At 35.1% G+C, this 16,851-nt stretch overlaps 1 protein-coding gene across 1 annotated transcript in view; it reads right to left on the minus strand.

The window, feature by feature from the left end:
* LOC125673047 (uncharacterized) overlaps positions 1-16,851 on the minus strand; it is a 424,666-nt gene that overhangs the window by 235,850 nt on the left and 171,965 nt on the right. The window contains exons 5-6 of the mRNA XM_056159423.1: positions 15,428-15,601; positions 10,702-11,220 (exon numbers count right to left, since the gene is read on the minus strand). Of these exons, the coding sequence (XP_056015398.1) occupies positions 10,702-11,220; positions 15,428-15,601 (693 nt within the window). The remainder of the gene's footprint in view (positions 1-10,701; positions 11,221-15,427; positions 15,602-16,851) is intronic.

Here is a 16,851-nt window from a genome sequence, read left to right on the forward strand (position 1 = left end):
GGTTACCCCCCTTTGCTTAGATACTCGCTACAATTTGGCGCTGTTTTTTGAAAACGTTTTTATTTAATTTTTCTGCTTAAATTAAATTTTGTCGTCGAAGAAAGTATTATATTTGAAAAATATTGTGTCTAACATCATTTTTGTCATGTAGTTATGTTAGATTTCAAAAGATTAAAGAAGAAATAGCCATTTGAAATTTGAGGGCGAGACAGCCCCTTGACAACGGGCCGAGACAGAGATATATCGGCCCTTAGGGCGAGACAGCCCTACCTATTTGCAGCTGTCTCGCCCTAGCCAATATAGGTATATCAGGGATGATACACTACTAGGTATATGATATAATATGTTATCGCTATTTATTGCCGTTATCTAGTGTTCAAGCTGTATGTGTTTTAATCTGTTTGTCAGATGACCCCCCCCCCCCCCCAATTTCTTCGATAATATATAAGTCTCATATATTTATATATAGTATGTGCACGGAAGACTGTAATCTTTACATCACTTTGTGACCTTGATATCGCCCCCGATGTGTATCGTCATTTGGAATAAAGAAAATCAACGCAGGTACATATCGACTCGTTACAGGTGAAAGATGACGATATTTTAATTCGACCGAGGCATATTCAAAAAGGTAGCTAATTGCAGATTTAGGATTTTGATACAGAAGGTACAATATTTTTCCTCGTTTTGATACGATTTGGATGTGAATTTGGAAAATGCCCAACATTTGAGTTGAGATTATGGAAATTGCTATATTTGAGAGGATATTGTACCGATGTGTATCACTCTTTAAATTTACCATATCGATGTCGACATATCAAGCCCAAGCTGTAAATGATTTGAGTGCATCTTTCACCTGTACCGAAGTGATAAACAACTAAAAGTCTAGCGGATAAAAATAGCTCTAGGTCACTTGTATGACGATGTAATAGGTACGCAAAGGATTTCCCCACGTGATACGATGTTTTTTTAATGTATTGACAAACAATTTTTACTAACAATATGCGACGCTTGAAAGAATTTTACTTTTATATGAATATGCTGTTATTACTTGTTATTTTACTCGGGACACCTTAACCCCGCTGTGCACGCATGATAGGATAGGATACACGAACGATAGGATAGGATAGATTCACGATAGGATAGGATACATGTACGATACAATATGATAAACGCACGATAGAATAGGATACACGCACGATAGGATACACGCACGATACGATAGGATACACGCACAATACGACAGGATACACGATAAACCTGATAAACGCAAAACCTAATAAACGATCTTCTTGATAAACCTGATAAACGCAAAACACGATATACGATCTTCACGATAAACGGAGAACCCGATAGAAATGTTGTAAATTTAAAAGCAATTTAAACAAAACGAAATGTTGATACTTACAACATAATTACATTATGTTGATAATAATACACGGTCGTACTGGTTTAACAAATATTTTTCATTCTATTTATTTTTACTACGCCATCACAGCTAAAATCAGAAAACGAAACTATATACGTGTGTGAATTTCTCAGTCAATGATTCTAAAACGTATATGGTCACCTAATGTTTAATCTATACATTATACACGGAATGAACTAAATGTAATATAATTTAGTGACATCATGTCTCGGTAGTTTTCTAATTCTAATATCTATCACATTGAATGTGAAATAAATCCAAGTAATAATTTGTGTGTACCTAGGATGTGGTTATTTTGCATCAAGCTCTATGTTCAACGTTCATTCAATAATTACAATTATTTTCATCATGACCGCTTAAAAAAAATCCAATCTACAGCACCATATCTTCATACGTTAGATATTTCTAGAATATGAGTGATAATTGATGGGCATAAGTAACTTGAACATTTTTATTTGAATTGATATTTTAATAACAAAGTATAAATGAACTATTAAAAACGGCTTCGATTTTGGAACACTTAAAAAAATTCGTGTGTAGTATGTAAAAAATCAAATAATCATCAAAACCGGCATTAATTTCAGTATCTACCCGCACGACTATTGGTACATAGTACAAATGTCATATACACGTACATATGTGAGAAAGAAAAAAAAAAGAACGCTGACAGCAGGGTCCTGCCCAGTTGAACAGACGTTTGGGACATGCAACACCCTTGTACCCTTTTAAAACCTAAATCTTCTACATGTGTGAAATACAATGTCCCTGAGAATGTTTGCTGCCAAAGCAAGGGTGATACACAAAATCAGATATAAGGACGCGCATAACTTCAGTAGTTGGTACATGTATATAAGTAGAATACAGGTGGAAAAATCAGTAGAAAAGGAGCCTTTATTAAAATATACGTAATAAACAATGCGATTTACTGATTTTTCCTTTCAAATCGAACTTCCTATCTCTCTGTATGGGTTAATTACAAATATTTGTTTCTTGACAAGCAAATGTTTATAAACTTCCGATGAAGGAGCAATCATATTTTTTGTCCTTCGTTTGCTCAGCAGAACAACTTTCCAGACAACTTAAAATGAAATTGTGATAAATGTTCACCCACTCTGCACAGAAAGATGGCACTTTTTCTGTTTTAAACATACTGTCTTTCCTCGATTCCTAAAAATAACCTCTTTAACAAAACGAATACAGTTGGTACTTTTTCATTAAATTTGATATACAATTCCGATAGTCCCCGAAGCTATACGGTAAACGATTTTCACGATAAACGGAAAAGCTGATACAAGCAACACATGATACAGGATAGACCAGATAAACGCAAAACACGATAGAAAATGGAAAACCTGATAAACACAAAACACGATATTATAGGATACACGCACGATACGATATGATACAAACACGATAGAACACGATATGAATGTCAAGAATAACGTTGCTGGTACTGTAACACTTTACAAAGTTTTTTACCCCTCTGTTCGATATAATTCAAAAATCGTAATTAAAAATTAAAACGCCATGCGATGAAAAGACAACAGCAAGTAGCATTGTTTTATCGTCTACCACAGAAACGAGTTCTTTTCTTAAGTTGCATATACATTCGTATCAATTTCCAATAAATTGATATTAATTGAGGACAAAAAGAAAGATAACTCTATAATTTTGGTTAAATTTGAGTAATTATAGTAAACAATTAGGAAAATGCGTTTTTATAACATCCCCATCCTGAACCTTTTGTTTTCATATTGATAGGTAATATAGATTGTTATTTAGAAAAAGTCAGTCCAAAGGTGTTGTTGAATAAGAAAGGGTGGATGTATAGGCTAGAGTGCGTCAACCTTTTGAAATTGAATGGAAAGAAGATGTGTTTGTGAAACACAAATGCCCCCGATAATGGCCAACTCCAAAGATGGCTAAGTTCACAAGGGCAACTATCTTGGTACCAGTAGAAAGATCTTGTCAAAAGAAACGGTTATATATAATATGAAAGCTCTAATATTTACCATTTAGAAGTAATAACCAATGTAAAAAAAAAATTAAAAGTTAAATGTCAACGTCAAAAGGATTAAAACCAACGGAAAGGTCTTGTCACAAGAAACACTCATGTGAAATATCAAAGCTTTACCACTTATTGTTCAAAAGTTATTAGCAAGGTTAAACTTTTCAAAAGGTAGGCCAAACTCCAAGGTCAAGGTCACATGGTAATAAATGTTAGTACTCATGGAAAGGTCTTATCACAAGGAATATTCATTTAAAATATCAAAGCTCTATCACTTATTGTTCAAAAGTTATTAGCAAGGTTAGAGTTTTCAAAAAGTAGGTCAAACTCCAAGGTCAGGGTCACGGGGTCAAAAATGTTGGTACCCACAGAAAGGTCTTGTCACAAGGACTACTCATGTGAAATATGAAAGCTCTATCATTTACTGTTCAAAAGTTGTTAGCAAGGTTAAAGTTTCAGACAGAATGACAGAATTACAGATTTACAGAATTAGAGAATGACAGACAGGACAAAAACAATATGCCCCCCCCCCCCTGATCTTCGATTTCGGAGGCATAATGATAAAATTCTAAAGCAAGCGTATCATAAGGATAATTTTGCATGAGTTGAATATATGATTCAAAATGTATTGATTGTGTCATTTTAGAGCAGAATTTTAACAGTTAACAGTTGTCATCCCTTTGTAAAAGGTGATGTAATGGCCTACATTTTTCACAATACTATGCGAGTTATTTCCCCATTATTACAGATGGCGCGCAGCATATTGTGGTCCTCAGTTGACGATGTCATATAAGGAATAAATGGAAACTTTACTATTTTTGATTGCAATCAATTGCTAGTTAAGGAAAATTTCTAAAACTTAAGTGTAATGACTTAAAAATAGTATAGCTGAGCAAGAATAGTTCGGTTACTGATTACATTTACTAGTATATGTCTCCGGTGTAGTTTTCACACAATCAGTAAATATTGTAATGATATAAGAAAGTATGTAAATATCAACTACTTCTCGACTTCTTTAGATCAGCAATTCTTCATTATTTTTTTTTTCACTATTTTCGACAACCTATACACATACAATAAAATATGCCTAAAAACACATGTGCAACCAACGCATACATGTACATTGTCAATTTCCATTCTCTCACACTGAATAAAACTGAATGTTGTTGGATGTACACCAGGTGGCAATAAACAGAACATGGATTTAAAAAACCCAAAATACTTGTCAAGAATTATAGGGCAATATTATAAAGTCACTCCCCTTTTTTTCAAACGACGCAACGTGCGTGTAATTCAATCTTTAGAAAGTTAAATTTTGTGTAAAACATACAACTTACAGCTCTTCTTGCACTTCAATTACTCAAATGAGCACAAAAACAATCATCAGGCACATAGCAACAATGGGTTTGTCCTCTTTTATTATTACATGCAAAGTAAATGCAAAGTTCGATCTTTATATAAGCTGCAAGCCCCCTCCCCTCTTAAAACAGCATTGTGAATTATACATAGTGGGAAAGTAAAATTTAACCAATGAATGGAGCTGAAAGATCAACCCTTGCCGCCTTCTCTCTCGAGCTTTAGATTTTTTTTAATGTACCTGTCTGGAATTGTAGGGGAATATCATGAAATCGCCTTCCCCTTCTTTTAACGATGCAACGTGCCTGATTATATGATATCTAGGTGTCTGTTGTTTTTAAAACAGATTACTACTGATATTCACGGTATCAACTGTATTATAAATTGGGCAGAAATAAAGTTTAAATACGCCTATAACATCTCCTCCCCCTCCCCCAACTTCACAGTTTGACAAAGTGCATATTTCAAAAAGTTTTCTCCATAAAATCGAAGAAACTAAACCTGATTTGTGTCATAGATAGAATACAACCTGTTGAAATTCAACATAATAAAGAATTTGGTAACGTAAGCTTTACTATACACTATTTGTTATTACTATTTATGTGAAACTTAGGACTGCGATCGTAAGTGCGCCCCCAACTTCCTGTGTAAGGGGAGTAACTGGAAAAATGTAGGTCATTAAAAGTATTTAATTAATAGACTTGTCAATCACTACATAATACATTCCTCTTTGCATTATACAAAACGTGCACGATCAAAAGAGAAACACTACCACATCACTAGAAAAGCTAGCTCACTAGCGAGACAGTAGAAGATCCCTATTTACTGTCTTAACGCATGCACTTTTTTACTGCTGTTCCTGCTCATCAACATTACAGACATAATTGATGAAGTCAGCTTAGCGCTTTTCAGTACTTTCCTAGTTTTTAAAGAAAGACAGTACATGACACGGGTTTTGTGTGTGTTCCTTGTAACGCGGTGGTACTAAAAAAAGGTCCAAAACACGGCGGACTTTTAAAATTGTCTGCATCTTTGAAGTCTTGTTTTTTCTGAACGAGCCAGACATCTAAGTCCACGGAGGATCTCCGTGGATGTCACATGTACCCCTTGGTGCCACAGTGCTCCTCCGTGTGATAAAACAAAGAAATAAAAGAAATAAATACTAAGCGAAAAGTTATTTGTGGGTGAAAATTAAAACGTATAAAACGGCAACATATATATATCTATATCCTTTAATGATATATGTTATTGTAAATTCGTAATACTAATTCAATAAAAAAAGATTTATTTTAATAATCCTTGACTTATGTCGTCCGTTATGTGTTAATTTTTCACATTTATATGTTTGAAACGAAAAATCCTAAACATAAAGTGGGCAATGTCGCTAAATGGATTTTAGTTTTCTGTAAGTTGAAACCTCAACATGTTTGTAAATCGGGAATATTTCCATTGCACATATATATCAAGATATACATGTATATCCGTATGCAGACCTCCCCGCAGACTTTCAAACTTTTTTATGAAACGCCAAATTCTCATGTACATAAACACATACATGTGGTATTTCAAACACTTGTCGGTACATCGTGTAACAGCACGTGCAGCACGAGTTCACACAATAAATGAAAGATCTTTTCGCTGGGGAAGATGGAAAACAATAATTTTAAACATGCCTAGATTGTCCGCTTACATAAACATGGATTACGTAGATAAGCAAAATAGTGCCCATTAAACCTAATGAAGTTGTATAATTTAATTTTTTTTTAAATTTTGAGTGAGAGGGCGTTAGATAGCTAGGCACGTAACATTATCAAATAATGTTATAGAACTTGCACCAGCCGAAAAAATTAACAGTTAAAGAAAAAAATGGGAAATTAAATGCAAGGTGAAAATAACGAACAGTGATCAATCTCATAATAAACATATACATTATAGGGCTCACGGCGGGTGTGACCGGTCAATAGTGGATGCTTACTCCTCTTAGGCACCTCATCCCACCCCTGGTGTGTCCAGAGGTCCGTGTTTCCCCAACTATCTATTTTGTATTGCGTATAGGCGTTATGAGATTTATCCCAGTTCGTTATCTTCACCTTGCATATATCGAAGAAATATGTCATCAAAAGAAATTGAAACGACATGACCATTTTTAGATTAGAATCACTATATTCAAACATGAGAAAAAAGTACCAATGCCGATAAGATTGATGGAAATTATTAAAGAATAATATTCTTGTTAAAGTTATGCCCTATTCATCAAGAAATTAGTTTCATTTGAAAGCATTTTACACTAAGGGAATGTGATTTTATGATTAGAATGTTCTCAATGACTACTTTTCTTTAATTCAAATCGGTTTGGTTCAATTTACAAAAAAATGTAGTGGTTCTGAATTTTGATCAAGTAATTTTAATTGCTTTTTAGAATATTTTTATCTGATATATCTTTTTTTCTGACTGGCATGTTGTTTGTATATTTGATCCTTAGATTTAAACAAGATGTACTGTGAGCAATGCAATGTAAGAATACCCTCCCCCCATAACCAAAACTCCCAAAGAGTGTTGTTAATAGGTATAAATTACCTCTTTCCTGAGTGTAAAAAATGTCTTATGGTATGACTATGTCAAAACCCTATAATCAGCTTTGACCTTGAGGTCAAAGTTCAAGGTCATATATAGGTCATGAAGTTACCCGACATATCGTCTCATGGTGATACACCCATGTGTCAAATATGGCATGCCTATGTCAAAGAACAAAGAAGTTATAGCCCGGACACGAATCCATTGTAAAAAAAAAACCCTTTAATTTTGACCTTGAGGTCAAGGGTCAAGGTCATATAGAGGTCGTGAAGGTACTCAACACATCGTCTCATGGTGATTCACCTGTGCGCCAAATACTGTATGCCATTGTCAAAGAAAAAAGAAGTTAAGACCCGGACACGAATTAGCACAGAGTAACAAAGGGGCAGACAGATAGACGGACAGACAGAGTGATTCCCATATATCCCGCTGAACTTCAAAAATTGTACTCTAGAGTGTCTTTTCTTTAGAAACAAAAAACCGTTTGTATCATTCAGGGATAAATCACAAAAAAGTAATATAAAATACTTGAGAGCTTGTACCACTTTTTCGATGGTGAAATCATACTTTTTTGGTTTTAACGAGCTGCTAAATATGAAAATAGTGTAATGAGCTACCTTAACAGTCAGAGGCAAGTATATACCGAGTTTCATCAAAAATGATCCGATATCTAGCAATAATGGTCACATCTGAAAATTTTACAATTTCAAGTTTTTCCCAAATTCAAACTCATTTCAGTGCTACAACTTTTGTCCGAGTGGTAAAGCCTTGAACAAATTAAACTCTACATAATTAAGTTATCCTATTCTGCAAGATTGGTTCAAATACGATCAGTTGTTCTGGAGTTTTAATATCTACAATATCTTAGTATATTTGTGTAATTATCTCCCATTGCGTAAGAGTGGTATTACCTGCTCTGATAGACCCCGGGATGTCCTGGTGCACAACAGAAAGAAATTAACCAAGAAGTTTTCAAATATGACCCGAATTCTTAAACTTTTATGCACATTGCATGTCGCACGCCAACCCTTGACCAAATAATAAGATCGCTTGAGCTAACTAAAAAGGAGTGACGTTTACGTACTGTGGTGTTATCGTACTGAATCCGTATCCTCTACAATCTTTTGTAGTTGAAAGTTATACATAATCATAAGCCCTTTGCCCATACTCCTATCGTAGAACATATCATACGACCTCCGTATTGCTATATCAGTTCAGTAGACGACTTGGGATTGAACCATCCAAAACTGTACCACCGCTACAATAACCATACAGGCTAAGAGCACAGCGGACTCGGCATGATGAGAAACGTGTAGATATTACAGAGAATGGTTTATAACGACACAGAATGTGTTGATATCAGCGACGTTGTCGTCGGATTCGTCCAAACCTTGTGAAAAATTACACGATGATCGAATTTAATCTAAACATGATAACCTATATCTTCTAAATCGTTTAAAAATTTGATACCGATATTTCCTACCTACCATCATCATGGAGCATCAGGAAAAATGTACATTAGGATTTAAGAGTATTATAATATATTATATTAATAAGAGTACCCGTTAAATGAATGGACCATATCAAAAATTGTCTCCAGATATTAAATGTGAAGCAGTAAGTTATTACTTACCCAGGTAAAATAAAAATCACCGATTTATCTGTATTGATTTCAACATCTAATGATCAGATAAATATTCTACTGATTATAAAATTTTTCTCGCGTAGATGGATGCCTGCTCAGTCGAGGTTATAGGTGACCAAACACTGTTATTAACTTGCTTCATACAAATTTGTAGATATATGATTGGACAATAAGAATGACACGACACATCGTTTCCAATACACCATCTCCCTGTAGAGAGTGATTGTACATTATTCAATGTTCCTCTCTAGCATTTCTAACTCGTATGGAAGCGTCTCGTGCAGAGTGTGTTATTAGATTGATAAATGTGACGTCACTTGCAAATCCTATTTGTGTTCAATCGGATCACGCGTCTGTCGTTTTCCGTAACAGGTAAGAAGACTCGGACGTGGATCGGAGCAGGAATTGCATCAAATCAATGCATTTCTTCGCTGGAAGCGCGCCTGTGGATGAAGTTAAAAGGCCAGAACGGAATCATGTATAATGTGTTATTTATATTTTCACCACGGATTCAGTTTTGGTATCATTAACGTCCTATTCACTCTAATACATAAACATATACGTGGAAATTGATAGTGGTAGAATACCTTAGATATTTATGATATCTTAGATGCATCTGAAAGCTCGCGTTTTATATTGTAACATACGACTGTGACGCCATAGTTACATTTGTGTGCACATGGCAACATACTCTGATGGCGCCGATCCACATACGATGTCCATTGGCAGTTGTGTAAATAGCCAATTAGTTACGGTTGATTAGTGTTATGTTATTGGCACCAGTGACATCACTTGCGAATCGAATTACATTCCGAAATTACAAAACACCGTATCCGTGCAGGAGTACATTGGTCTGACAGCTACCGTAGCTTACGTATTTACTTTCAGTGTACGTCTGAATTGAATTTCAAGGGTTTCAATGATGTATACGATTTGTTTCTTTAATGTAATTCTTCATATCTTTAACTGTGGTGTTTTGATACGGTGATTGTATGATGTTCAATGTAATGTATGTATAATATGGTGTTCAATTGCACAACTGAGTGATATTTAGCCAAACGGTTACTGAAAACTGGGTAAATTTCCTAAACCTCTTTAGATGAATAAATTCGTTACACAGTCAGTTTGGAACAGTAATGATGGGACATCAGTTAATTTTCATAAGCGACTTTCGGTTAGAATCGGTTGCTGTGTCCGATGCAATTTTTACCGATTACATCTATAATCGGAAGATATGTTTTTATTCTAAAAAGCATATTCCATGTTATTCATTCACATAATTATGTATATCTATATGTTTACACATAAATATAATGAAGTATTAAGTTATGCTTTTGACAAGTCCGTTGCAACCGTTATATATAATATTGCACACGCTGCTTAATTACATATTGTATGAACACAGGGAAGGAGGAAACGGGGTAATTATAATTGCACACGATATTGATTGGCCCGGACCGGACCCTATGAAAAATACTCTATGACTAAACGTACTATTTGTTATATTAGCGATGTATATTGGTGTATAGACCGTGAATATTATTGTTTTCTTGTGAGTGTTTTAGCTCAATAAGTTGAAACAAATTGTTGCGATATGTATTTGATGTCAATGGTAGAGATGTGTTAACATGAATAAAATATATGCAATTGACAATCATTTATCTAAAGCTAAGAAAGTGAGCAACTCACGGGCTTCCAACACATCACCATCTTTTCCCACCCAATCCTGGTAGTCTAGTATAGGGTAGTAACGTAAGGCCATCAAGCCAAGCCTTTGTATGTGTGTCGTCTTCAGTTCCTTCGGTAGGTACATACATCGTTCATCTTTATCTCTGTTGTACCACCACGGACGTACATACTCCAACAACGAGTCTACTGACGACAATCGGATGTAGTTCTCATAGGCATCGACAGTGTTCAGACAATTCAGGACAAAGTAACTCATCACCTGATGGCGGACATCGTCGGACACGAAGCCAACGGCGTTATTCCCTGCTTTATATGTCAGTACTTTGTCAGTTTCAATCAATTCCTTAATGACATCGACTTCGTCGACTATAGAGTCGTTCTGTAGGATTGGAAATACTTCTCCCAAAGTTCTTGTTTTGTCTTTCCATGATGAACTTAATGACGCGCAGTATTCCTCTGATGTCAAGATGTGACAAAGAATGTTACATTTTTGGGTGCTGGGTGACGGCCCATACATATCTAAAATAAATTCAGTATTTCATATAGATTCTATAGTTTGTTCAAACTAAGTGACGAAAGCAACCAACATTAAAACGACCATGTCCTGGATTTTAAAGTTGTTTTCTAGGATGACAAGTTGAATCTACTCTTCTTATTACACTTACATCTTGCCTCTAATTTATGCATACGTACACCCGAAATATGGTTGTTACACGTCTATGAATTTCAAACTTGTCTTGACCGGTTGCTATTAAGGTAATTCCCCATACCACATCTTAATATTGAAAAACCTACAAATTTCTATCAAAATTCGCATGTATTTTGTCGAAGATGTATATTGACCAAATTCCCGAAGAAAAATATGTTCAGCGGCCTTTCCCAGAGTACACCCACTTCTAAACATAGAACACATCACTTTAAAACAAGCAGTGTTGATATACACACATTTTAAGGCACTGTCCTTATCTAAAAGATAGACATATTTCTCTTTCATATGAATTAAAGAAAATGTATTGCATTTGACTGTTTTCAATAATTCTTCATCTACTGAACCATTTTCTTGGTTTCTGGGTGATGAAAATGTGCGTGTAGTGGTCAAATTTTGACTAACCATAGCCTACCATATCCGGAAATTTGTCTTCAGATTTTTGAAACATTTCAATATGTTTTACCTTTACACTCCAGCAATAATTTGACCTAAGAAGTAAATAGTGTATCGGATATTTAAGAGCCTATTGACCCCCTCTAGGTTAAAAGCCTTGAAAAAATGCATATTGGATAATGGTGTCTAAAATTCCTATCTCTGTAAACATGTTTCATTCGCCATTTACATTACTAAATTACCATTTCAAGAAATATCACAAGGTAGTTTTTGAAAAACTGTTTAAAGCATTGAAGCTTCAAAAGATTAAAAACCACTTTCGTTGATTACCGTAAGCTTTAGGGATCGGGCTTGAAGTTACAAAAATCATAACTTTACTATGGAGCTTAGCCTACTTCACATGAACACTGACATGACGTCATAATAAATGAACAAATAAAATTATGTCGTCAGATCTAGTTGGCACAAAGTGATGTAGATCAGACTGATTTTTACATTTTTAACGTTCATTCTGAGAATGCTAACCAATGTTCAAGTTACAAATTTTGGGAAATTCATATATTTTAAAACACATAAATTCTGCATTCCTCGCCACCTTGGTATTTTTTAGTTCCTGGTAGTTTTCAACAATACGATACAGCCATGCGATGTGAGTGTTAACGACATGTAAGTTATACCGCGTACATTCCGAGACGTTTTAATCAAAACATCAGCGAAGGTCATGTCCGGCTAGAAAAGTGTTTTAGATAAAAGAAAATTACATTACAACACCCACGATCCATAGCTGTACGTACAAGAACTCAAACGTACGACACCTAGACCTAGAGATATAGGGCCTAAATATAAATCTGTCAGCGTATGCTCTAAATTGAACACCCTGAAATGATTAGACACAACAGAGATATAACGCACATACATGTATATGCACATTTATTATGGATTCGGAGGGCCTCGAAAGCGATTTTTGTAAATAAAGATAAAACATGTGCGGGGGGGGGGGGGGGGTTACAATGTCATATAGCTTTAGATTATGCATGTAGGCGTGTATGTATTTTATTTAGATCATGGATACATCGATTGTATTCTTTCAGATTTAAATAAATTATAATGAAAACATAACAAAAATATGTGACTGTTAGTACACGTAGCACACTAAAATTTGCATTGTGTCAGTTGTATATGGGATTCCATGTTTCTACCCGTCATTAATGATGAGAAATCACACAAAAGAAATGGCCTACAATGGATACATTGAAAGTTGGCAACACGATTTAACATCATAATATGTAATATTTGTAGAAATCTCACGGGAATTACTAAAAGACTCTGTGTCATAACGCAATGTGTATGGAGAGTTTACGACTTCGCGATGTATACAACAATAGGCCTAAGCATTTTCTCCCCCGAGCGTTGTTTTGTATAGAACCGGATTGTTTGCATTATTGCGATTCGTATGTTGCTGTTTTTTAATTCTAAATTTTTGTTGTTTGCTTTCAAACAATTAGTTCTAATACGGTCTACAGCATTCACCAAATACCATCGAATTCGTTGAATGTGTGATAACGTTCTTGACTCGTGAATAACATTTCTAACGTTATTTGACGTGGTATGGGGAAGTACCTTAAATCCTGAAATTACCGGTACATGTTCAGTTTAGACACAGAGAGTCTTTGGCAACTGGGTGTAGCTCTGGAATAGATACATAGTATGACTACCTTCGAATTCAGACGACCAATCTGAAATGCATCGCGAGTATGAGGGGTAATTATCCTTAAACTTCATTTTCATGTCAAACAAAAGATAGCACTGAAGAGAACATACGTTGTGTCTTTGACGTGCAGTTGGTGGCTATTTGAAATTGAGATTGATCATTATCGTTATTTTCACAATTTTTGCACTTTGGAAATCAAGGTAGAAAGCACATGTTCTGCTATTTAATATCGAGCCAAGCCCGGATGGTCCGAAGGAAAGCTCTAAAGGTAACACGTATCTAAAAGGCAAAACTTAGAAAATCAACAAATGAGTAGATATATAATCTCTGCATACGTTCATATAAGTGAGGAAGTTTCCCAGTTTACTTTCAGGAGGTCGGTGGTCTCTACCCATTTCGTTCTACAGTTACTCGTGTTTTAATTTTGAATGTCAAAATATAAGACTGACATACAGTATGTAATCAAACACTTAGTGTGTTAAAACGAATGACATAATCATCAATCTTACAGTTTTACCCCAATTATTCAATAGAAAAATAGTAGTGCGACGAAATAGATGAACGTGTTCATGAGTTTCCTTAAATAAAAATATACGGTAGATTTACTTTTACTGTTTTAGCACTTTAAATTTGATGCTTAGTTTTGTGTAGTTTTAAATGTCTTTTAAATTGCAAACGAGTTGTATTGTTGTTTATGATTATTTGATCTGAAATAGAGAGTCAAGTCTTATGTGACGTCACAATGCACGGTATACATTGACCAGGTTATATTCCCCGCGATAAATGAATAGGCGGATTCTGTAGTTATCTCATACATTCCCCCTTTAATATTTAGATGTTACTGGGCGTTTAGCGCAAGGGGAAATTCATAAATAAAATAACTAATATTATATATTTTAAAGTGCTCGCTCCAATGATTATGCAATTAATAAGTCACATGTTTTGCTTTTCATCAGCAAACTCCCTCTTGATGCCTCATAACGTCACCTACGTATAGATATATTCTATGTGACGTAGTACAATATACATATTTGTATATTGTGAGTCTGTTATTTTCATGGGGAAAACACTACCAAAGTAGTACGTAGTTAAAAGTTTGAAGATATTGACATTAATGAGCATTAATATAAAAGTATGAATTTCATTTTCAACATAAAGTGATCAAAAGATAATTAAAAAGTAGGGATACTAAAATTATTGTATAAAGTAATGAACTTGATGTTTACGTTCTTGTTTTGAAAGTTGTTTACGTTTGACGTTATGTTTTATCGTCATTCTACAGTGACGTCACACAATATACACAGCCTAAAAATTGCTATCCCATAATACCTAACTGGAAGAGTTTGGTTTGTGAGCAAACGAACTCTGGTGGAAGTTTGCTCCATCAGTTGAAAAAATGATTGGGACTACCCATAATGCTTCCGGAAAATGTCGCCGCCACTGCGGTATACTTCATTGACAAGCCCGTAGATAAAAAAGTGAATAGTTTAGAAAGTACCACAGCTGATTTGAAATTCCAGACAAGCTTTCCCATACCTTCGTACGTTTTGTTGTGAACAATTGCTTGATTTGAAAGAAAAACATTCGCAGTTGATGATGACGTCATCGTGCACTGTTTACATTACCTACGCTATATTTCCGCGTCAAATGAACTGCCCCAAAACGTGCTGTAAGATGTTCTGGGTCTTCGTTCGTTTCAACGGTCACACCATCAACATATTATTCTACATTTGGTATGCTTAGAAATGTTCAGTTGCCATTGGTTCGTATAATACGATAGATTGATATACATGTAGCAAGATACGTACCGTGTTATGTATATTTAAGTATATATCATTTAATAATAATTCGATGTCTGCTAAAAGACAAACCTCCTCAGATGTTAAATCTAAGAAACACGTGTTAGACATTACCTATTTCATTTCCTGTCCCAAAGACAATCACGTATGATCCCAGGAGACTGCCTAAATTCAATTCAGCGATGCTTTTCTGGCACAGTTCCATGTGTTGTTTTACAAATCCTTTAAATCCTATCCACTTTTCATTCTCATCTTCACACATATCGCACACGTCAATAGGTAGCTTTACTAAAACAAAAGTCGTTGTTAATTATAGGAATGCATCACGTGATATACTGAAAAATATCTAGATATACATGACAAAAGATAGCTTTTACACTTTGCACAAATCACAATGTTGATTGGAAGTAACGTTGACCTATAATTTGTTGTAACTTAGTGGTAGAGTAATTACTTTGCAGTTGGTAGGTCTAAGTTCGGGCCTCGCTCAAACATATGGCCTTAATATCAGACATAACGTGTCTGGGCAGGATGTTGCAAAAACACGGAACGGAAAACGAGACGGAACGGAAAACGGAACAGAATTTAAGAATTCGAATGATTAACGTAGCTAAGATAACACCAAAAAACCCGAGAAAAAAAATCAAACCTTTGTTATCAATAAAATCTAAATTTTGGAAATTTGTTCACAAGTGGTAAAACAATTATATCTTGAAATTCTACATCATAACGTATGTAAGAATTTACATAGCGTTGATAAGGATTTTGCAATGTCGGCAGTGCCAGATGAAAGGTGAAGATAACGAACAGTGATCAATCTCATAAATCCCATAGGCAATACAAAATAGATAGTTGGGCAAACACGGACCCCTGGATATACCAGAGGTGGGATAAGGTGTCTAGGAGGAGTAAACATCCCCTGTCGACCGGTCATATCTGCCTTGATCCCTATATCCTGATCAGGTAAACGGGGTTATCCTTTCAAAATGTATGTGCCACGAAAGGTCTAACAATCGGTATGAAACACGCCAGACAGCATTTCACCCAATGATAAGTTGTATTAGTAAACTAGATCGTTATAACGACCTTATAATTTGCGAAATGCTGACTTTCAACAAGACTGCTGAAACCCTGCACCATCAACTTGTTTTTCTGTAGCTTGCCTCGATTTAAAAACTGACCATACGCAGAACAAACTCTTGCGTATCGAATCCGTTGAGAGATAGAAACACTATATGCAGGTGATTATGGAATATTGCTACATAAATATGAGAAGTTAACGATGGAGAAGCTGAAATTGTCTCCATTGGTTCTCTTTCAATCTGTTTTTCCCGTCGTATTCCTTCGGGTTCAACACTAATCCGCGGGATATCGGTAAATGTAAAAACGTTCACATAAATTCATCCCAAATGAGACAAACCTTCTATGCACACCGAACTCGTTTGCTTTAAAATTTGATGTGATACATAAATACATACATGCATTATACAAGATATAAAACTAAATTAAGAATAAAAGCAAGTCCAATTGAATAAGGT

Source organism: Ostrea edulis, chromosome 3 (assembly GCF_947568905.1).
Source record: "Ostrea edulis chromosome 3, xbOstEdul1.1, whole genome shotgun sequence".
In the NCBI taxonomy this organism is placed as follows: domain Eukaryota; kingdom Metazoa; phylum Mollusca; class Bivalvia; order Ostreida; family Ostreidae; genus Ostrea; species Ostrea edulis.